We start from the raw sequence: 23,688 nt of genomic DNA on the forward strand, positions 1-23,688 counted from the left end.
CAAGGGGTGCTGTGGTTGAACCAGTGTCGCATACTATAAAGTATGCTTGCACCCAGTCGGCTTGCACGGGCCAATTACACTTGGTTCACAGACTACAAACACATCCAAAGCCACTCCAACACTACAGTTACACTAACAAGCACTTCTCACCCTACATACAATCTCTACCAGACAGCCTAAGCCACTTGGTAGAGACACATTGGCTGTATCGTCCCCACTTCGGTTGGGATAGGCCGGTCCTGCGGTGGACACACAAATGGCTGATGATATGAGATGAGATATATATCAATCTATCTATCATCCAATCCTACATTGCCCCACGAGGAGCGTAGGAACCCGGGCCTAGGCAGTTGGTCTTGACATTTAAGATGAGAGTGACCAGCCTCACTCATCCCTGAGTGGCATTACACGAGCAATCAACCCCAACCATTCCTTGGATATAAACCTTCACCGGCTCAATCCGACTGGAGCGCAATAATTGCCCATTAAACTACCAGACGCCATAATTTGGTTATATGGTTACCACCCAGCATAGTAAACGGTTTCCTGGTGTACAGGAAACCATTTGGCTTGTCACTCAGTGTAGAGTCACCCATTGGTAGAAGGAAGAGGAAAGAATGAAGGAAAGAAAGACAGAAGAGGGAGTGTAAAGTCACCTGTAGGCAGAAGAAAGAGGAAAGAGTGAAGGAAGAATGACAGAAGAGGAAGGATGGAAGAGAGGAAAGGGCAAACACCCAAAGCAGCACTACAGCGAGTGACAAGGTCAAAGAGTGAGACCTCAGGGATAAGGGACTCAGTAGGGAAGCTGCTAGAGATCGAGCAGCAAGGACAGCTGCCATTACATGGCCACGGCTGATGAATGCATGCATGTTGGAGCCTTTATGAACAATATGATACAGTAAATAATGTACAGTACAGTAAACCCTTGATATACCAAACCCTCTTTTAACGAATTTCGGTTTTAATGACCATTTTGAGCTGGCCAAACGGTATGTTCATTTAAATCATTTTGTTCAGTAAAAGAATGGACGCCCGGAAAACACTGACCAGCATGACATCCCTACACACACACACCAGCAAGCATGTACATGTGCGCGCATGCTCCTCCACATCTTGCAGAATGCCGCATGTCTTTGGGTGAACCACATCCTGAGAGGTGCCATATATTGAGCATTCACTGAGAAAAAAAGCCATTTAGACCTAGCTGTATGTTACTGTACTGTATACAACTGTCCGGCCAAACAACGCTCTATACAGGCGGGTCCCAAACTTATGAGCTAATTGGGAGCAAGGATTTTGCTCATTAACCGAATTCTCGTTAAACAAAGTGGAGAACTTTTGGGAAAAATAGGGTTAGGGAGCAAGGCCTCCGAGCAACCTCCCCCCAGACCACCAAAACTGACTTTCTGATCATTTTAAGCTGGAATAAAGGGTTAATACAAGAAGGTAATACACCTGAAATATAAAAACAGCATTAATATTAGAAGAATAACATAAATTATAGGTAAAATAGGAATGGGGTGAACAACCAGCCAAGTAACCTCCACCAACCACCAATACCTGTGACAGACAATTTTAAGCAGTACTAAAGGGTTAATACATATGAAATACATGAAATTCATGACAGCTGTGGCGCGCCCCTCGTATCGATTCTCGAAAGTTGGGATTTGGGAGGATTTTACATGCTCGTTAAACAGGCGGTGGTGCAAATTTCAAGATCTTGTATTTGCGAATTCTCATTAAGCAAGACTTGTCTGTATTTAACAATCTTTGTTCGGTAAAAGCCATGATACCTGGGAAATTACTGAACAGAATGGTGTTCAGCTTTAATGTTGAGAGTCTGGTACCAATTAAGGTAAACTCTCAATTATCCGTTGTCGCAATATCCTGCCCAACGCAGTATCTGGTGCTGCTGGCTCGGCTCTATTAATGCAATATCCAGCAAAATTATGTGATATCCAGCACTGAAATAGGATGTAATTAGTGGTTCTATGCACTATCCGGCACTGAGGTGTATCAGCCAGCTTGTAAACAGTACCCTACTGGCACTGTTTTACACCATCACTTTAATGAACTTTATGTTTATTATTCATCTTTTACTCATGGGAAAGTTTTTAGGATAGAGGGTTGGGGCAGATAATAACACAATACCCAGCTCAGCATCAAATATTGTGCCGATGGGGGGTACTATGCAACATCCAGCAATATCCGGGGTAAGGCTTGGCTGAATTACACCAGATGATTGAGAGTTTACTGTAGTTCGTTGTCAAAGGTTTACTGTAGCTACTTTTAATCAGGTTAGGTTCGATTATTTTTTCTATACAGGACAATATAGGGTTTTTGAAGGGTTTATGCCCTTTATAAAGGGGCTGGGAGGGGTAGAATGACTATCTTGTCTGATATGAATTCGGCTGAACTATGGTGGCTAACTGGGGTATTACTGTCTCCATCACCACACACCTTAATCTGTAAGGGGTAAATACAGAGGCAACTGCACACAGGGGACAAACTGCAGGAGAGCTCCTATTAACAAATGAAAATTTTATGACAGGGATTATCTTTCAAAATTGGGAATTCATTTACGGCACCCAGATTCTGCAGAAATAGCTTTTATGTTACCATACTAAAGACTGCTTTGTTCATTCATGACACCCAAATTCTACAAAAAATAGCATGTTACTCAAGAGCAGAGTTACGCTAGGTGAAATCTGCGGTGGCGTCCAACACAGGGCAATGGGTCCATATCATTCAGGTTAGTTATGTTAGGTTTGCTTGACTTGGGTTAGGTTGGACTAGGTTAAGTTGTGCTACGTTAGGTTACCTCATGAAATTACGTTAACAGAGATGAATGATTAGTGATGGACTGACTCTTGGTGCTGAATCAACCTTCAAGTCTGACATGGCAGGTGGCTGCTTGCCATGGTTTGCATGTAAAACTGGTGGTTTTATAGCTGATATCAAAATTTGCCTTGCCACAACTTTTTACAGCGATCACAATGAAAAGTACATTATAGTTTATTGAAGAAAAAATTACTAATTTTATGCATGGGAGCTCTCCTGATGTTTGACAGCAAACAGGGACCGCTGATTATATACAAATGGAACACAAATCAAATTCTTACTAGTCACATTAATCACCTAAAAGTTCTGATAGTTTAACCCAAGACCACCAACAATCTATATATATATGCTGGCTATATGGTTACCACCTAACATACATTAATTGGCTGCAATTAAACTTGTTAATCACTTAAAACACTACTGAGGTGTGTCTAACCTTGTCCTCTACCTTACCTTCTGCCTAGAAATTTTCCTACCCTTTATTTTCACCTTTACTTATTAATAAACTTGCCAATCACTCAACAGAACAAACCCTACCACCTTTTACACATATATGATTGCCAGACAACTCGATCTTAGTAATAAAAACTGGAAATCATCAATAAATGGTTTCAGGGCAGCCACATCTGTATTCTTAATTTGAAAACAACTTTCAATTCCCTACTATTTAAACTATTTAAAACTATTCACTGGCAATGGAGATGGACGCCTTCTTATGGTGGCACTGATGTAACTGTATGACCAAACAGAGGACCTGCCCGGATGCTTTAATATCCCTCAATCCCCGACACCTGAAATCCCGAGGGGCATCATGTATGGCGGCCTGCAGCATCCACGGGGCTCACATCTGCAGGTGCACGGGGTTCCAACTATTGCTACTATTACCACTACCATTATTAATACTACAGAGTCAGGCTATGCAAAACAATTAGTCAATATATCAAAACAGTTCTCAACGTCATTAGTACACATGTAGCTGCTAAATTACACGCATATATCTCCAGTTAGATATTCAAGATCACTGCAACAGACGCTTTCAGGGGATGAAGATTACTTGGGTGGCATTCCCTACCTACACATAGCTAAAGCTAAGTTTTATATACCCTGAAAATTTCCAAGAGTATTCAAACATATTCTGGTCAGTAATAAATGTTAAATAAGGCAGGATTACACCTACAGATCCAGATACATTTGGCCGTCACACTTACCTGGCATACCTGTCGACGCTTTCCCGCCCAAGAGATGCCAACGCTGTATTTCTACACGCTTGACTTTTTCAAATGACTGAGACTAGAGTTTTAGGCTGGTCTCACTAAACCAGAAAAATCAGTTAATACTATTCTGTTCCTCTGAGGTCACAAAAATACATCAAACAATACAAACGACGATTAAACCAAAAACCGTAAACATCTCGGGAAGCTGCGGCGTGAGACTTGCACACTCCCTTGGAACGAGATTTTCGGCCGAAAATCAAAACAAGAAATCTATTCTCATATTCACGATAACGAGTCTTCAGTGACCACGGATAGTTGTTCCAACACCTTATGCATGCTCAAGAGCTTTCGTTCTGTATCACTTTTCTTTTTAATAACTCTATAATGCAGTATGAAACATTCAAAGAAAAATAGCAAGGAACCAATTTTACTAAGCTTAAATGTTGCTAACCTGGCCATAGTTAGGAACTCATCATTACCGACGATAGAGTTATCGGCACTGTGGGGAAATCTGAATTATTATAATGGTGCTGTCAATGAGAGGATGGGGTTTTGCGAGTTCCAAGGAAATATTACCCATTACAAGCTAATGAATCCGTACAGTTGCCACGGATGAATAAGAAGTTAATTCTCTAGCTCCGTGTGTCTTCCCATTTAAGGCAGTACAACAACTGATGAGCTTAATAAAATGAAAATGAAGTTTTGATGTATTATAGTGCTTTTACCCTAACTTGGACCGGATTATCGCCTATTTGCGCCTTATATAAATTGGCCCAGCATTAAAAAAAAAAAAAAAAAAAAGACGGCTACGATTCTACATCCCTTCCATATCACTTCGGAAATAAGCATAGTCAAGAACTATTCATTTGTTACAGGTGGGCATCTAAAATGGAGACTGCAAGCTTAGGCTACGTTAGAGTACAAAACTGCATAGCTAATGAAGGTCTCGTTAAGAATACGGGGTCCAATGTCACTGACAAGGTACTTATATATCCATGAAGTCTAGGACTGCCTGACTGTATTAAAAAGATCATGGAAGCATAACACTGAGGTCACTGCCGCCGTACAAGAGTAAAAGCAGCAGAAAAACCCAGAACAGCCTTGTCTTTTTTTTTTTTTCTTTTGTTAACCAGTGTGACTTAAAAGGTCCGAGTTATTCCTCATAATCCATCACCCAATCCAACATTTCCCCATGAGGAGCGTAGGAGCCCAGGGCTAGGCAAGTTGGTCCTGACATTTGAGATGAGAGTGACTGACCTCACTCATCCCTGAGTGGCATTAAGTGAGCAATAAATCCCAACCACCCCTTGGATATAAACCTTCACTGTCTCAATCCAATTGGAGCGCTTTTTAAATTACCCACTAAACCTCAAGGTGTAATAACCGGACTGACACTTAACAAATTAATCACTGGTCTGGCCGGGATAAGGATTTTAACTCAGGACCACACGCCTCATATGCGCGCACATTACCACTGAGCCAAAGAGAGGATCCCTGCTTTGCCTCTACACAACGCGGGCTTTTATACACCCCATTACAACACTCTTTTCTCCCCCTGGTGATTAATTTGATAAGTTCGAACACATGTGGTAGCGTAGCGCATTGGAGACCACCATGGGGGTGCTGTGGACCACACTGGACAGCTCACCCCCGGAATGTTAGGCTGTACAACATCATTGCCCTCAAGGCCCTCGCCTCACATCCCACACCGCTGCCAACCAATGTACTAACTGGACTGAAACTTAACAAATTAATCGCGGTCTGGCTGGGATAACAACTTGAACTCAGGCCCTCGTGCCTCATACGAACGCTCATTACCACTGAGCCAAAGCGAGGATCCCCACTTTGCCTCTAAGCAACGCTGGCTTTTATACACCCCATTACACAGGCGCCATTATTTGGTTACCATCCAGCGCAGTAAATGGTTTCCTGGTGTACAGGAAACCATTTGGCTTGTCACTCAGTGTAGAGTCATAAGCTTATTACAAAAGTAAAACTAATTCCAGCTCTACCTTCCCTGATTTCTTAATATTCATCTTCTCTGCAAGCTGACTCTCTCTCTTTCTACTACTACTGCTAGTATACTACTCAACTCTGCTCGCAGGCGTGTAGCACTCACCTAAGTACACACGAGTCTTCATTTCTGTCAAAGCTGCTGTTGTTCTTCTACCCTGGTCTGTCAAGCCAAGCAGATTCGTCAAAGGCAAGCAGTCTCCTCCTTGTGGCGGGCAGCACCTTTCCAGGGTCGAAACAGGGTCCTACCATGTGGTGAGATGCTGGGAAAATGGAAAGGGCATAGCCCCAAGAGGATTAATTGTGTATAGGTGTTATGTAGAAGCAGCAGTCTCAGCCTGGACTTTGACTACATGGTAAATGTGACTGAATTCCCTGCCTGGGAGTGTTATGCAAGGCCAACTATGGGGACTTGGCCCCATGTAACTCATCACACCCATGGCAGTACCTACCAGGATAATGGTAACCACCCATCTACTACCTTATTGGTGGGCTAACGGGTGACCCGGGACTATGCAGGGCAGGGGTGTCCATCTTCCCTGAGCCGCACTCATAGTTTGGCCGCATACCCAAGTCTACTGCATTAGTGAACCAATACTTTCAGTCCTTCATGTATGCAACTGATCAGCTTTGGAACTGCTTTATTCAGTGTGTTTTTCCCATTGCCTAGGACCTCCAGTGCTTTTAAAGCAAAGTGTCCAAACATCTCAAGATCAATAAATCTTGAATTTTTATTTCTCTTTGGTTTGATACTACTTGGAAGACCAAAATTTTGCTGGTCCTAAGCCTTGGGTACTTTCCTATTTACAATGAAAAAAAGATTAGGGATATGCAAATGTTATTCATCCACCCACCATCCAATTCTTTTTTCCGTATCAGGAGTGTACGGCTTCAGGGTTAGGCCATACGGTCCCAACATTAAAAGTAAGGGTGACCAGTATAACTCATCCCTGAGTAGCATCATGGGAGCAATAAACCCCAATCATCCCTCAGATGCTAACCTTTACAGACCTCATCTAGTTGGAGCATATTAACTCAACAAACCACCTGGCATCAAATTGGCTACATGGTTGCCACCAACATAGCAAATAGTTTCTTAGATTACAAGAAACCATTTGGTTTGTTACTCAAGGTAGTCCGTCTGGCAGCACTACACTGAATGTGAGGCTGGTGAGTGCCTCCACCTACCACAAAACAGGGTTATAAAGTAAGTAAAACACATGTACTGTACTAGAATTTCAATGTAACATTTATTTCAAATACACAATTGGACTGACTATACTCTTTTCACCTTAAGTTTGCCAACATTTGCATCTTTTCCAGCCTATTTCACAGAGCTCAGTGGTAGAAATGGACACTACTGTCACTGTGGCCTTCCTATAACACTTATCTGTGACTAGCACCATGTTCCAGTGTTCATCTATTGATACAATCTGGCATTGAAGATGAAGAGAGGGGAAGTTTAGGTCAAGTTGAAGCTCTATTTATCTATTGCCAGTGTCTTAATTCCACAAAGAGCGGCAAAAAAAAAAAAAAAAAAAAAAAAAAAAAAAACTTCACGTTGCTATGTTCTCTGCCATTTGTCTGCCCTCCCTTCAAATCCATCTCCTTCATGCCTTCATCTTATCCTTGGTCTCCCCTCCTCTCTCCCCTCCACCTCACTGACATATACTCTTCTAGTCGGTCTCATATATCTCTCCACTCCATCCCTTCAGCTCATCCTTGGTCTCTCCCTTCTTCTCACTCATATACACTTCTATTAAGTCTCCCATTTTTTATCCTCTCCAAATGGCCAAAATAAAGTGAAAAGAGTAAATAACCCTGGCATCACAGTCAATGGACACACTATACTGAACACCCTTTACCCTCTGGACATTTATTTACATTACTATGGGGTTTTCACCTGGTATTTTAGGTGGCACAGAAGGCATCATACCACCCCTAACTACAGACCTTTCACACTAACTTGGCCTTGATTTTCACCCCTTTGCAGCATATTTCATGTAACCCACTGGCAAAATAGGGCAATGCTGCAACTCTACATCCTTTCCACTGCACTTCTTCATGACTAACAGCATATTCTAGTATCAATTTATTATTACAACTCAGCATTCAAGATGGAGAGATGACAATTTTTGGCCAAGTTAGAGTAAAATGAGTATACATTGCATTGAGAATACTGTCATATGTGCAAAATACATGGTATGAAGATATAGTAGAGAATATGAAAATGCCATAAGGTGAAATAAAATGATAACAGTAAAAGTCATATTATCAGCTATGGTAGTAGCAGTAGCAGTATTTGTAGCCCTAGATTCATCTGAAATGTGAACCCAATGGACTGTAGGCTGAAGCTGCCCTTCTCTGGCAGTCCACCATCCTCTTTCAAGGCGATAGGGAGGAAGCTGGAGGACATTTGTATAACCAGGCAGTGGATCCACCCAGTCATACTGTGCCACCACATGAAGCCATCCCTCTCCAGCAAGGAAGAGGTGTTACATAGCCTTCTTAGAAAACAAGAACATTGTCCATATGTGGTAGACCCCGCAACACACACGTATATCACTCACATGGATTCTGCACTGAGAACCATCTAACATATAGGGTGGTTACTAAATAGCACTCTACTAAAAATTATCTTGATGGTACCCTGTGTGCTGTGGGGATGGCTCAGTCTGCTGGTGTGGGTGTGGGAGCAAAAAATGAGTAAATGATACACAAGACACTGTTTGGCCTGGTCACAAAAGTATCCCTACAAGCCCAGTAATTCTTTATCTGGCTAACATGAGGCGAGACAGATCTACTGAGGAGCATGATAATGACGGATCAATGTTGCCAGAGCCTCCTGATGATGGATGAGGCTGGACTGTCATCATAGCTTCGTTCTTCTGCAATGCCTTGGTTAATAGACTGTTATCCTCCTTCAGTTCATTTCTTGAGACATTAGAAAACAAATACAATGAAGCCAAGTTAAAGGTTATATACCTGGGTAACTGCCCTCAAGACTAGAAATTTGAAGTTAAATGGACCCATTGCAGCTGCCCTGGTTAACAAATTTAGGTGCCAACTAGTTTGTATCATGGAGTCAGTTAATGCTGCCTTGGCTGCAACTTCTGTTCAGTATCTTATGATAGTACAAGGACTTAATGGAGGTGGCTTTGCACTGAGTGACATGCCTAATGGTTTCCTGTAAGCCACAATACCATTTACAATGCTGCATGGCAACCATATCACCAACCCTTAGTTCCCTACGTGTCAACAAGTTGGCAGAGGGTCGGTGCCCCTCCCCATAAAACACTACCATAACTCAAAGTCAAATAGCCACCCATTACAGGATTATGGAGTCTGGCTTCAGATACAGACAGGGACAGAGAGACACTGAGAATGCTGACTGAGAAATGAATAAGCAATACAAAACAGACATTGATGACTCTAACTGAGCCGTCCCCACAGCAAACAAGAAATCAAAGGCAGAGTGGAAGAGAGTGTTACATAAGGACCACCCCACATAACACACAGTATTATATATAGTTAATTATCATTCCAGGTCGTATAGATTAACAAACTATAGACCTGAAGTTATAGCCACGCCCTTCCATATGAGGATGTCTTGTTTTTATCCTTGCTACTATAATTCTTTCGCTGTAACTTGGCCCAGATCTTCGTCCACTTGAAGCTTATTTCGTGTAGCTCATAATAAGACAATATTCTAGCTGTGCATCCTTTCCACAGCACTTCATCTTGACTAGCATCATATTCTGGTACTAATCTACTGTTACAAGTCAGTATTCAAGATGAAGAGATGGCAATTTTAGGCCAAGTTAGAATAAAAAGAAGTACCGGGTATATGAGATGAGTCTACTTACATTCAAGACTATGGGCTCTAAATCCTTTCCATAGCACTTCATCTTGACATCATCTTTTTCTGGAAATACTGTTACAACACAGCATTCAAAATGGAGAGAGAGAGTAATTTTAGGCCAAGTCAGATTAAAATGGGCATAGTGGCAGCAAGAATAAAATAAAGAATCACATCACCTGGCAAAAGGGGGCAAATGGACTTAAATTAACTGAACTACCGGTATTCTAGATATCAAGATCGGCTTTTGTTGCTGTTGTTATTTGTTTGTCAGATATACACTACGTCATCTAACTTTCGTAATTTGTTTGTCAGATATACACTACGTCATCTAACTTTCATAACCTAAGTCCACAGAAGGATATATACAGAAAAAAAAAAATGTTCTTTGGTATACTTAGTTTCCAACCTCTGGGTAGAAAATAGAAGGAAGGAAGGAAAGAAGGAAAATAGAAGGAAGGAGGGAAAGAAGGAATGGAGGAAGGTAGGTAGGAAAGTTGGCAGGTGTTGTTGTTTTTGTTGTTGTTTTGTTATTATTGTTGTTGCTGTTTACCTCACCCCATCCTTAGGTGAGAAAAAAGCTCAGGTTCATTTGAATGGGAACCCAGTGGACTGCAGGCTGAAACTGCCCTCCTCCTGCAGTCCACCATCTTCCTTTTGTGGGATAGGGAGGGAGCTGAGGGGCATTTATATAACCAAGCAGTGAAACAGCTCAGTTATAGCAGTGCCACCACATGAAGGCATCCCTCTCCACTACCTACCATCAGGTAAAAATTAACATACAAAAACATAAATGAAGCTTTAAAAAAATAAATAAATAAATAAAAAGTGGGGGGGGGAGAAATTATGTTTGGATCCAGCTCCATGAAGTGACAAAATTATTGACTTAATGAAGCAAGTGAACATAAACAGAGTGCAGAAGGCAAGATTACCTTTAAGAATTTACTTATGGGCTATTTGATCTTTGGTATATCAAAATTATGCTAAACTCAAAATGATATATCCAAAACTGCTCCCATGACAGGAAAAAGATCATCATCATCATCATCATCATCATCCAGGCCTCCTTTCCAAACCCAAGGAGGTGGTGAGGTAGGAAAGCCAGGAAAAAAAAAAAAAAATGAAATGAAATGAAAAGACAAAAAGGGACTGACATGACAATTACAGCTTTACACAACACAGGTGGTCAAAAAAAGCACTTCACTAAAAACTAACCAGCAGTATGCAAGATTATTATACAAGGTGTCACAGAACTTGATGCACTGACTTCTGGAGGTGATTCTAAGAGTAATTTTGAATAAACATTGCTATATCAACATGTGCTCAATTCTCAACCATTACCAGGCTGCAGTTACTAATGACTTTATGGGTTAATTACATGGGAGACCCTTTTTGCCCATAAGGTTATCAGTAACCATACCTCTGCAATGGCTGATAACCTGTCTCAAGTTGATATAGAATTTTCATCCAACTGTTGTATAATTTCTAAAGGCTTCAGCATGCTTGCAAACATCAGCCTTGGTCACCTAATGGCAGCTCTCCATACTGCTTGATCTCTGACAGCCTCCCTATTCAGGCTCTTATCCCTGAGGTCGCACTCTATGACCTCATCCCATGTCTTTTTCAGTCTGCCTCTCACAACCCTACTCCCGACAAATTCATGCTTCTCACCTTCTGCACCCAGCTGTCATCCTTCATCCTCTCTACACACCCAAACTACCCACACTTAGCCAAAGAATCACCTCCTTCAGTCAGATGTCAAAAGACACTCTGTACAGTATATGGACCACCAAACATAGTAATAAATAAAATGCAGATAAGCACTTCCCATAATCCATGTGGTATACTGATAAATACTGAACTACATAATCTCCTGAAACATGACCAGAGTATATATATTTAATACCTATGATATGATTACATCATTACAGCAGAGTATTAGTAGCTGCAATCCCAGTATCACCTGAATGTGAACCCACTGGACTGCAGGCTTACGTTCCTCTCCAAATACAATCCATCCTCCTCATTTTGGGAGGTAGGGAGGAAGTTGAAGGAAGTTTGTATAACCAGGCAGTGGATCCGACCGGTTATATCAGTGCCATCACACGAAAGTGTCCCTCTCCAGCACCAATCCTCCAGTATAAATCAGGGTTGCATGTCAAAATATCACAACATTTTTCAAATAATTAGTCATCATCATCATCATCATCATCATCATCATCATCACCATTTTCCCCACCTACCAACAAAGTACATACAATTAGTACTGTAATTTAATTTTCTCCCTAACCCAGTGAATCTTAATATATCCAAAACTCCAAGCCACAGAAATTAGGGCAGTCTGTGGGATTTCATCTGCAACTTTCAGGGTAAAACTGATTAAGTTTAAGTATTCTAAAAATATATCATTATTGTGGAATGAACTCTGCTGCAAAGCATTCTGTAAAACTAAAAATATCCACACTGACAATTTTCAAAGTAAAGTATTAGCATAAACTGTGCTTAAAATAGAAAAATGTTGTGTGCACATTGCTTTGACATAATATCCAGTACTTGCTGAATAATGTTACGCTTTGACATAACCATAAATAAGGAAAGAACAATACAGTGTCGAAGACTATCCCTCTTTTCATAACGTGCAAGAAATTGCTTATAATTTTTCTTATTTATGGCTAAACTGAAGCACTGTAGCCCCAAACTCACAAGTGACGAAGTATACTCCACTAAGGACAGAAGTTTCTAGCAAGATTGGTTTGATATAGCTTCAATAAACCTCTTCAGAATACAGCTGAATGAATTAATCTGGTAGAAATAATAATAAACTAAAAGGGACATTACCCAATAATAATAAACTAAAAGGGACATTACCCAGATCTAATGCTGTAGGGAGTGTTGTTGTTGTTGTTCAAGCTCCTGGTTCATGTAAAAATAAACATAAGACATAAGAACATAAAACTGCACAAAAGATAACATTAATAATGCCTACACGTGGACATTAAAAGTAAATTAAATAAATAAATAAATAATACTTGTTTTTTGTTCATACTTATAATGATACTCTGGACCAAATGTATCTGGATAAATGCACTTCCACTGATGCCACACTGGTACTAATGACTCCCATCATCATCATCATCATCATCATCATCATCTTCTTCCTTCTCCTCCTCCTCCACATCATCATCATCATCATCATCATCATCACAATCTTCTTCCTTCTCCTCCTCCTCCTCATCATCATCATCATCATCACAATCTTCTTCCTTCTCCTCCTCCTCATCATCATCATCATCATCATCATCATTACTATAATCACAATCTTTTTGCTCCTCCTACTCAACATTATCATTATCTTCCTCCTCCTCCTTAGCATCATCAATTTCTTCCTCCTCTCCCTTAGCATCAGCATCAGCATCAGCATCATCATAACCTTCCCCATCCTCCAGAAAAAAAAGGCATGCAATATACTCACAAAATCATCATACACACATGCAATATACTCATAAAACCATCACACACACATTCGATATATCCATCAAATCATCATACAAATATCCAACATGCTCACAAAACCATCATACACATCCGCATCAACCACCACACTGAGAAAAATATACAGATCGCCATTGTCAAGCCTCAAGTCTTTCCATCTCAGTCTTCCTCACCATACAGTACTGAGAGAAATACAAAGGGAAAAGCAGCTACAAAAATATAATACTGTATTCAAATGATGCCCCAAATCATGCTGGATTAAACTGATCCAACATATCACAACACTAAATGCTTTGCTTCTTCTCATATTCATCATTATCATTATCATTATTAATATCACTATCATCACAATCTTCCCCCTCCTCCTCTTCATCATCATCAAAATCTTTCTCCTCCTCCTCTCCATCATCATTACAATCTTCTTCCTCCTTCTCCTCTCCATCATCATCACAATTTTCCTCCTCCTTCCTGTCATCATCATCATCACAATTTTCCTCCTACTTCCCATCATCATCATCACAATCTTCTTCCTCCTTCTTATCACTGTCATCACAATCTTCCTCCTTCTTATCATCATCATCATCATCACCACCCTAACCCTAGTTCTCACTCAGGAAGAGGGTGCATTGGATCCAGTAACAAGAGTGGAGGAGTAGCAAAACACAAGACTTGCCAGCCAAATTGGCTACATATTTGTTAACCAAATTGTTCATTCATTAATTCATTTATCATCTAATCCAGTGTTGCCCCATGAGGAGCGTAGGAACCTGGGGCTAGAAAAATTGGTCCTGAGATTTAAGATGAAAGTGACCAGCCTCACTCATCCCTCAAAATTCACCACCACAAAACCACAACCCAGCTATGAACAATGTCATTTAGAACATCCACCATTGAAGAGTGTATAAATAAATAGTGACTAGGGGGGAGGTGACGGCTGAGTGGTAAAAGAGATTCTCTGTTGTCTGGAAATATTCAAGTTCAGTCCCAAGCTGAAGCAGGAAACAGCTTGTCATGTTGACTTTGCGTATCTTCCACAAGACCCATCAGCATGTCATGAAAACGCTCCCATTAACACCAATGCACCAGTCCTGAATGAGACAACCATAGCATGTATTCATCATGGATGGATGGTATTAGTGCAGACGTGGTGACATGCGATAGTGTGTAGTATGAAGAGGTGCTACTGAACCTGAGGAACATGCAGTTGAGCCTTTGCCCCGAGTTGCTATAAATGATAGATGACACTGAGTAATTGTATTAATTCTTCACCACCATAACCCTACTTCTTAATTACAAATGCGATGGGTAAGATCCAGAAATGAAAAAGGAAAAATACAGAAGTAGGAGAAGCCGTGACTAAACCACACATTCAATCACCCATCATTCAGTTCTGCAAAATTCCCTGATTCTCCTGACAACCTTAACCACAGAAACAAGAAAAGGAAAACACATGAGTAGAAGAAGCCAGTGAAATAGACCATACATTCATTCACCCATCATTCAAATTCTTCAAAATTATCAGTTCCCAACTGTTTAAACTCAGCTAAGAACACTGTCATTTAACACCTCCATCATCTTAGAATGATGAAATACACGATTGCTGTAGAGTGAAATGTTAGATAACTGACATAATACAGTTTCCAGTATCTATCTGTCCTCCACAGACATTCCAATGTTCAAATATACAAAAGAAAATACAACCATAGAAGAGAGAATACACGTGGGACCTTACCAGCAACTCAGATGGTAATTCCAGTATGCGTATACCAGAAATACAGTACACTCAAAATGCCATACATAACCTCCTCCTCCTCAAGTGTAGAAAATAATCTCAGGTATCTGTCCGTCCTCCACTGATGTTCCATTATTGTTTCCAGCAGCATAAGTGAACTGGAAGGTGGCACGATCACCCGACGGACACTCCACTGCTACTTTACGTACCCCTTTCGTACCGTAGTGGGAGTCAGGGCCCTGGGGTTAGTGAGAAAAGAAAAGAAATTGATAACTGCCCAAACCAATTCTAACAACTAAACTTTCTCTAGAGAGTTGTAAAATTTTTCAGATACAAACTATACTTCACAAGGGCCAACCTATTTTAAGTGTACTGTAAGCATTGTTCTAGGTATTTACAACAAAAATTACTTACAGAATTGACGAAAAATGGAGTTATCGGTGGGATGGAAAGAGTGAACCAATTATTAAACTATAGCCTTGACTGTAGAAAGAAAAACAGAGGACAGGTACTAGAAAAAAAAAAAAAAAAAATCCGGTAATGAGAAGTAACAGTGAATAATAAATACAGTACTGCAGATTAAAATTAAAAAATAGAAAATCATCAAGCTAAAGGATTTATTCATGAGAACTAAATGTATTAAAACTAACTCTTATAAACCAAACACTTACAGATAACCAAACATTTCCAGTGTGTGATATTTAGGGTTAAAAAAACAGTAAATAAGCCACCCGAAGCCAGTGTACCTTGAGTGTGGCATAAGCAGTGTAGTTCGTGTTTGGCAGCACCTCAACAGGCTCCTTGAACATCACCCTAAATGTGTTCACTGTGCCGTCAGACGTGAAGTTGGTATCATTACTAGCGCACACCTGGGGAAGGAAATGGGTCTGGATTTTTATGGGTACTCATACTGGGCTTCAGTAATTATCATCATCATCAAGAATAAGAAAAAAAACTAATAGAAAATACAAAAAAAAAAAAAAAAAAACAATCAGCCCAACTATTCATCATCATCATCATCATCATCATCAACACCATCACCACCACTATCACCACCACCACCATCACCATCATCATCAAACCTCTTTTCCCCCTGAAGGAGGTAGGGTCCACTGAACAAGAAAAAACTTGATAAAAGAAGGAAGTAAACAAGAGTCAGCCCAAACACTCATCACCACCACCATCACTGCCATCATCATTATCAGTCCAGTCACCATACTCATTATCTTTCCCAACATCATATTCATCATTAACCCCAACTACTGTACTCCTAGCTTGCCATACTAACCTTTCCAGTGGCAGTGTGAATGATCTGGATGGTTACCTCATACTCAGAGGGTCCATGGATGGAACCATACATACCAAACCCGACCACAAAGATGCGACGATCTACTATAAATCTGCAGAGGGAGAAACATTTAAAAGTGGTTTAGTCTATGACGAGAAAGTCTTTATTACATTCATTACAGGATAAGTACAATACAAGAAACAGTATACTTGTACTTTACTAATGCTTTCTTCCTCCTCCTCTTCTCTATCTCTCTTGCTATTTTCTTAATAATGAAAATCCATTCAAAAGAGCCCTCACAGCCATAATTTTTAATATATGACAGACTAATAAATCTTAGTAGTGCTACAGAACATCATCACACATTAAAATCTACCTACATAAAGTATATTTCCAGATTATAGCCCCCCCTCCTTTTTTTTTACAAACAACAACAACTTAGACAAGTGTATTTTGTGATGTTTTACTCATTTATGAATGTGTACATCAGCAAAGCTGAAACTGTCATAAACAAGAGATGCATGTACTTAGCTCCCAAGGTGAGTTGTTGCTGCTCAACCCCAGTTTGTCAAGCTGGGCAGACCAGTCAACTACTCATAAGCACCTGTTTCTGTGGAACTGCCCTACAGTACATACACCATACAGGGAACCAGTGTCTCATGGTCAACAGTGTCTCCAGGGTCCTTCCCCCTGGCAAGCAGCAGGGAAACAAGAGGAGATCTGAGTCGTGGGTGGACCTCAGAGCTGCACTGCTCCACTCACAGTCCACAGCGCCACCACATGTAGGTTCCTCGCCAATGCCTCTACAGATAAGCAAGTACCAACAGCATTTCCAACCCACCTGATTCTGTCACTGGTGCCAGAGTAACCCCAGCGTGACTCTATCTGCTGGAATCTACACACTGTCTGCTCCTTGCCTGTCATGCAGCACCGAGGAATGTCTAGGAAGTTCACCGCTGGTTTTGGGTTTACCTGTTGTAAGTTTTAAATTGTGTGAGTCTACTGACATCATCATCATTATCATCATCACCATCCAGACCTCTTTTCCCCCCTAAGGATGGGGTGAGGTAGGGTAAAAAAATAAGTATATAAATAAATAAATACTGTAAATAAATCATAATACTGTACAAGTAGGACACCCAGCATTCCATGAACTTCCTAGTTCAGCTTCTTCACGAGGTTTCCTAGTGGTATGAGCCAGGGTTGAAAAGATAAATCATTCCCAAAGATGTAAGGATCATAAGGGGAGGTGCAGCTCCCATCATGTTCATATTTGAATACAGAACACACGTCAATCTATTTCTATTCACTGTGTACATCATCATCATTATCATCATCACCATCCAGACCTCCTTTCCCTGGTATGAGGTAGGATCCTTAGAGCCTTACTTAAAAAAAAAGAAAAAAAAAAAAAAAAAAAAAAAGATTGTTTGCCCAACTGAATGAGTTACACTCCCATCAACTCGCCATTCAAACCCTCACATTACTGGTTCCACCTAATAGGTAAAAAAAACATTCCACACACTGTTTCACATTCACCTATCCCACTGCATCAATCTGAAACACTTCACATGTACTCACAGTGAAATGCAGAAACAGCTGTACGACCTCTCTATCGGTCAGTATGCCAGACTGTGCTGGTCCCTGTGCAAACTCCTCCACAGTCATGAGCGGGAACCGCACTAGGGTCAATGCCCTCCCCAACACCGTGCGCTGGTTGCTGCTGTTTAACGTCAAGCCACTGCGCTCACACTCAGCTTCCGACCACCTGTTGGTTATGGGTAATCTGGTGTCTGTTGGGTCTTAATGGGCTTAATGTGTCCTCCTATGACTAAAATCAGAAGTATCTGTTGACTCAGGCGTGCCCATGGGGTGAAGGAATTGATTTATCTTTTTATTTACACCAAGGTAATGGCTCCAACACTCTGATGAACAGTGCATCAAGGTTAAGTACAATACAAGCTATATAAAATGGGATTATGAATGGTTCAACATACGCCAGTTAACACTACTGTATATTGGGGGAAAAAAGAGAATCCCATATTACCGTATCCCTTGTGAGGTATAACAAACTTTATTTGTTTCACCTTAACTTGGCCCAGATTTTCATCCTTTTGCTACTTATTTCACACAACTCAGGGGCAGAAATAGGCAATGCTACAGCTCGTAATCCTTTCCATACCACTTCTTTGTGAATACCAGTATACAGTATTCTAGTTTTAAAATATTTTTACAACTCAGCATTCAAGATGGAGATGGCAATTTAGGTCAAGTTTGGGTAAAAGGAGTAAAAAGCAAGGCTATTACTGACCAGATTATTTAAGGGTAAATGACAGGTCTATGTCTCAGGCAGCATCAAACTATAAGAATACTATACTTTTTCTCACTCTAACTCCACCTAAAACTACCATCTCTCCATCCTGAATACTCAATTTTAGCATGAGATTAACAACAGAATATGATGCCAGCAATGGGGATGTGCCATGGACTGGATGTCAAGCAGTAGTATTGTTAGTCCTGCCACTGAGATACCTGAAATATGCTGCAAATGGACAAAACTTTGGGCCACGTTAAAGTGAAAGAACAGCCAAAATGCTCAATGACAAACAATCACCTCTCCTCATGAAGTGCTTTAAAAAGGAGGTAAAGCCATAGTACTTTTTCTGTCACTGAGCTACCCAAAATATGCTACAAAAGAACAAAAATTTGTCCCATGCTAAGGTGAAAGAACCATAGTAGTCAAAAATGCTCAACAACAGCTAATCACCACTCCGCACCTTACAGCAGCCTCAAAGAGCTTGGCCTCCCTGATCCTCAATGTGTCTCGTTCCAGCACCAAACACAATGTTGATGCATCAATGTCGGTGAAACCCTCTGCTGCCAGGGAGTCAGCTGTGTTCTTGTCAATTGTCTCCAAGCACAGTGCAGCAAGCTGGGGCTCGTCAAATAATCGCGCCTGTGGTTTGGAAAATAAAATGCACATGTAGGTTTTATCTTGAATTAAAACATGAATATAAATTTTGATAACATCACCTTCATCATCATCATTGACATCATCATCACTGAACTGTCATAAACAATGTTAAAGTCATCATCCTAACCAATTTTAAGTATTTCTACTATAAGACCTCTCCTTTTTGTCAATTTTTATTACTATTTTTTCCACTTACGGTGACTCTGCACTGAGTGAGAAACCTAACGGTTTCCTGTAACCCAGAAAATCATTTACAATTTTGGCTGGTAACCATATATCCACATAATGGGGTGATGTGGAGCCTGTTGTGGTGCTCCTGATAATTGTGTGGAGACACAAATGCGGCATCCATCCCAAAAACAAAGTTCCATACGTGAGGTAGGGGCCAGAGGGCCAGAAAAAAATTGACAGAATGAGATACCAACCAAAGCCTGCCCAAGTGAATGAACCATTCTCGCTCTTATTACCAGATAATTATCTGTAGCTAAGGAGGTTAACAAAAAATAACAAATCATTACCAACATCCCAACTTCAGTTTTCACTTATGATATGGAATGAAGCAGATCCAGGAACAATGAACAAGAAAACATAAAAAAAGATGAAAGAACATCATAACACAATAAAATCCAACACAAATTTCACAAACCTGAGTCAAAAGCATAAAAGCGTTGTCAGAGGAAAGGTTACGTTTGAGGAAATCCACACAAGCTTGTTCCAGGGCCGGCACTGCATATTTCTTGGCTGTGTAGAGTACTGTCATCACTGTTTCTGGTCCAATCTGCACCTCATCACTGCAAGATGGGGAACATAGGATGAGACTTGGAGTAAAGGGTACTTATCAAAGTGGTTAGCGATATGGTCTCCTGTTTGAAAGGATATGAGTTCAATCTCGGGCTGTGTCAGGGAACTGTTTGCCTGAGGGGCAAGAAACAAACCATCATTTACACATAAGAGAATAGCACACTACAAACACAAATTTTTGCAGTTCATGCAGCCTTCACAGAACACAATTCTTCCAAATGTTCAGAGCTTACTGTATGCGGTAATTAATAACGAAAATAAGAAGCCAACCCAAATCACATGAGCTTTCCATTAAAATACCCAACCACCCACCTCTACAAAAACCTCAAAAGTGCAAAGAAGGCCTGAGGTTTGACATCCGGCAGTTGAATCTCCTCCCGCTGAGTGCCCAGCTTCTGAGTGGCATCATAAGAGCAAAACCCCAACCTTCTCTTGGATTTAAACCCCTAAGGGCCCCACCCTGACCACTCGCCTATACAAGAACCTCAGGAGAGCATGGATGGCCTGTGGATTGGTACTAGACCATTCAACATCCTCTTGTTGCATTAAGTGGCATACCGGTACCCCAACCACCTTCCAGATTTAAAGCATCATGACCCTCACCCTGACCACTTACCTATACAAGAATCTCAGGAGTGCAAGGAAGGCCTGTGGTTCGACGTCTGGCAGTTCAATCTCGTCCTGTCGTGTACCCAACTGTCCATTGAACATGGCGTCAAACACAGCACTGCCCACAGCCAACACGAAGCGGTGGGCTGGGATACGCTGTCTGGCATCACCCTTACCAACCAGGAAATGTACATCACTCAGGATCTCATTGTTGAACAGGAAGGCAAATCTGTGGAAAGAAATTGGAAAACCATATACTGTAGTAAGCACACAATATAAGAAACTTTTCCAACATCATCATCATCGTCATTCTGGGGAAAAAAAAAAAAAAAAAAAACTCATACACTACACTGTAATTTTTTTTTTTTAACTAAATTCCAATTAATAATCTGTTTTTGTAGTGGCCTGGATAGCCTGGATGAACTCTGTCACTGGGCAAAAGGCAATAGACAAGTAGATGCTGGTAGAGACAGATATGAACAGACCAACATAGATAGATAAACAGATACTGAGACAGCCAGAAATAATGTACAAACAATGACAATTAAATACAGTAGATAACTAGACATAGAAAATTAGAGAAATAAATGGAAAATAAGATACATGCCTTAGTAAGATGGAAACAAATTGAAAAAGAAAAAAAAAAAGGTACATGTTTTACCTCTTTTCAGATAAACAGAAAAATATACTACACAAAACAGTAGACAGAGAAAAACACAGACACACAAATAAAAAAGAGAGATAAACAGACAGACAGAGAGGTAAACAGATAAACAGAGAGGTAAATAGACAGATACAGACAGATACAAACAGAAAAGTATCCCACCTCTCTTTCACTGTAGTCATGTTGGCCTGCCAGTTGTAAGGTGGAGGGTTTCCATTACCATTGCCATTGTTGTTATTGTTATTGTTGTTGTTTGTGGCAGTGGGGGCAGGGGGCGAGGTATTGGGGAGGCCAGAGGGGGGAAGGGAGACAGCCCCACCTCCAACAACGGCTGGGGCAATCGGGGCGGGGGGAAGCGAAGGTGGGGCATTGTTGATAGCTAACTGCGGGGAGACTGATGATGTCGATGGTTGTGGAGGTAAGCTAGCAAACTGATGGGAAGCTTGTGGGTAATTTGGCAGCCCCCCAGAGGCCTGCAGGACAGGAGGAGGGGGCAATGGGGGTGGTGGGGGGATGGGAGGGGGCATGATGGGGGGAGCTATGGCCACAGGGGCTGGGCCAGGGTGAACCGAGGGGTGATGTATGGAGGAGGGAGGGGGTAAAGGAGGATGGGGTGGGGCACAAGGGGGGTGGTTGGATACTGGGGACGGAGGAGGGACCCGATGCCCTGCTCCGGTGCCATTTGGACTGGTGACCCCCACATGGTTGTTGAAGAGGGTAGGGGAGGCAGGAGAGGGTGGAGGGGCTGAGGTACTCCCTTCTAAGCTGTTGCCTGGAAATAATAGTACCATATCAGATCTTGTGTGATTCTCTACAAGATTCAACAAATACATAATATAGAGTACAGACAGTATCGGATACAGGGGAGGGAGGAGGGGTTGGCATACACTACTCCCTTCTAAGCTGTTGCCTAGCAAGAAAATCTACATTATGAAAATACAAAGCCAGCCACATTACAACAAAACATACAGTACTGTACATGAAATGTGTGACTAGACTTTAGACATCACATAAGACAGCCATTACAGTAATCTACAATATTAAAAAAACAAACAAAAATTAAAGTAACTAAAGACACATCCGTCCATCCACATACCTGTACCCTACATAATCTAGCCTCTTCTACTGGGTTAATCTAAGCATAACCTAATTTTGCTTGATACAAATGTTTAGACATTGAGAGGAGGACAGAGTATGACTGGTGGAGGAGGGTTGCAGGTATGAATGAATGTGGAGGGAACTGTACTTGAAGGCAGACTGAGGAAAAAATGGAATGAGACTCTAAATGGAGATGATAATGTTGAATATGGTGATGATGATGATGAACACAATGATAATAAACTTTCTCAAAATACTTCTTACCTGCAGAGAGTGGGGCGGAGGATGCATGAGCAATATTAGCCTGGTGGTTTGACGGCAAGACAGAGTTGGCTCCCTGGGATGACGATGAGGCCTGAGCTACAACAGAAGCCGAGGTGGACGCAGAGGCTGGGGTGAAGCTGCCCCCCGGTCCCCCAGACTTGTTGCCGCCACCTGGGGTGTAGACCAGACACTCATCGGATGAGCTGAGGTCCCCGTCGTGGATGTTGCGCAGCGGGGAAAACGCACCGTTGCTGGGAGCTGCTGGGGACCACGCCATCGCACTGCTCTCACACTCACAACCTGATATATATTTAATGCACATTGGTACTGGAAGATGCTTTAATACATGATACCATTCCTTCTTTTTTTCTATCTACTTTCCTTTATTTTCTCTAATTCCAATATAAAAATTATATACCAGTATTATACAAGTTTCAAGAGGGATACCATACAAGGTATGCACAAAAAAAAGTGTGCAACAGTACATTGAAAAGGAAGAAGAGGAGTCTGTGAGGGTGTGAAAATGCTGAGGACAAGTTATCTGGACACAACTCTGTCATGGTCATCCCCAGTTAAGGAGTTCCCACAAGGGAGCTAAGCAAAAATAAAATAAGCAGGACATCACAGTGTTGATCCTGAAAGAGCTTGCTAGTGGTTCATGTCTGAAGTGGTGAGATGACTTACATTACTTGCTATATCCACTGACTCCTTCAGCTAGAGAGGTCTCTGTTAATAAAATGAGGCCTCTTAATTATACCATCTGGTAAAATACTGTACCAAACAGGTCACTGGATCAAAATGATTTAGTTGTCTCAAGCCAAATAAAATCTGCTGTGGGG

At 41.2% G+C, this 23,688-nt stretch overlaps 1 protein-coding gene across 1 annotated transcript; it reads right to left on the reverse strand.

Annotated features, from left to right (window-relative positions):
- Nucleotides 1–15,231: 15,231 nt before the first annotated feature.
- On the reverse strand, nt 15,232–23,126 carry LOC145408402 (BTB/POZ domain-containing protein 1-like). Its single transcript, XM_080279129.1, has 10 exons — nt 22,850–23,126; nt 21,650–22,259; nt 20,831–21,052; nt 20,060–20,204; nt 19,217–19,395; nt 18,021–18,207; nt 17,281–17,411; nt 16,440–16,551; nt 15,898–16,020; nt 15,232–15,390 (listed from the first exon to the last, which is right to left on the reverse strand). Exons 1-10 carry the CDS (start codon nt 23,124–23,126, stop codon nt 15,232–15,234), a joined length of 2,145 nt encoding a protein of 714 aa, XP_080135255.1.
- Nucleotides 23,127–23,688: the final 562 nt, after the last annotated feature.

The sequence above is a fragment of the Coenobita brevimanus genome, chromosome 77 (assembly GCF_032717465.1).
Source record: "Coenobita brevimanus isolate Jiangsu-jjx chromosome 77, ASM3271746v2, whole genome shotgun sequence".
Lineage (NCBI taxonomy): Eukaryota > Metazoa > Arthropoda > Malacostraca > Decapoda > Coenobitidae > Coenobita > Coenobita brevimanus.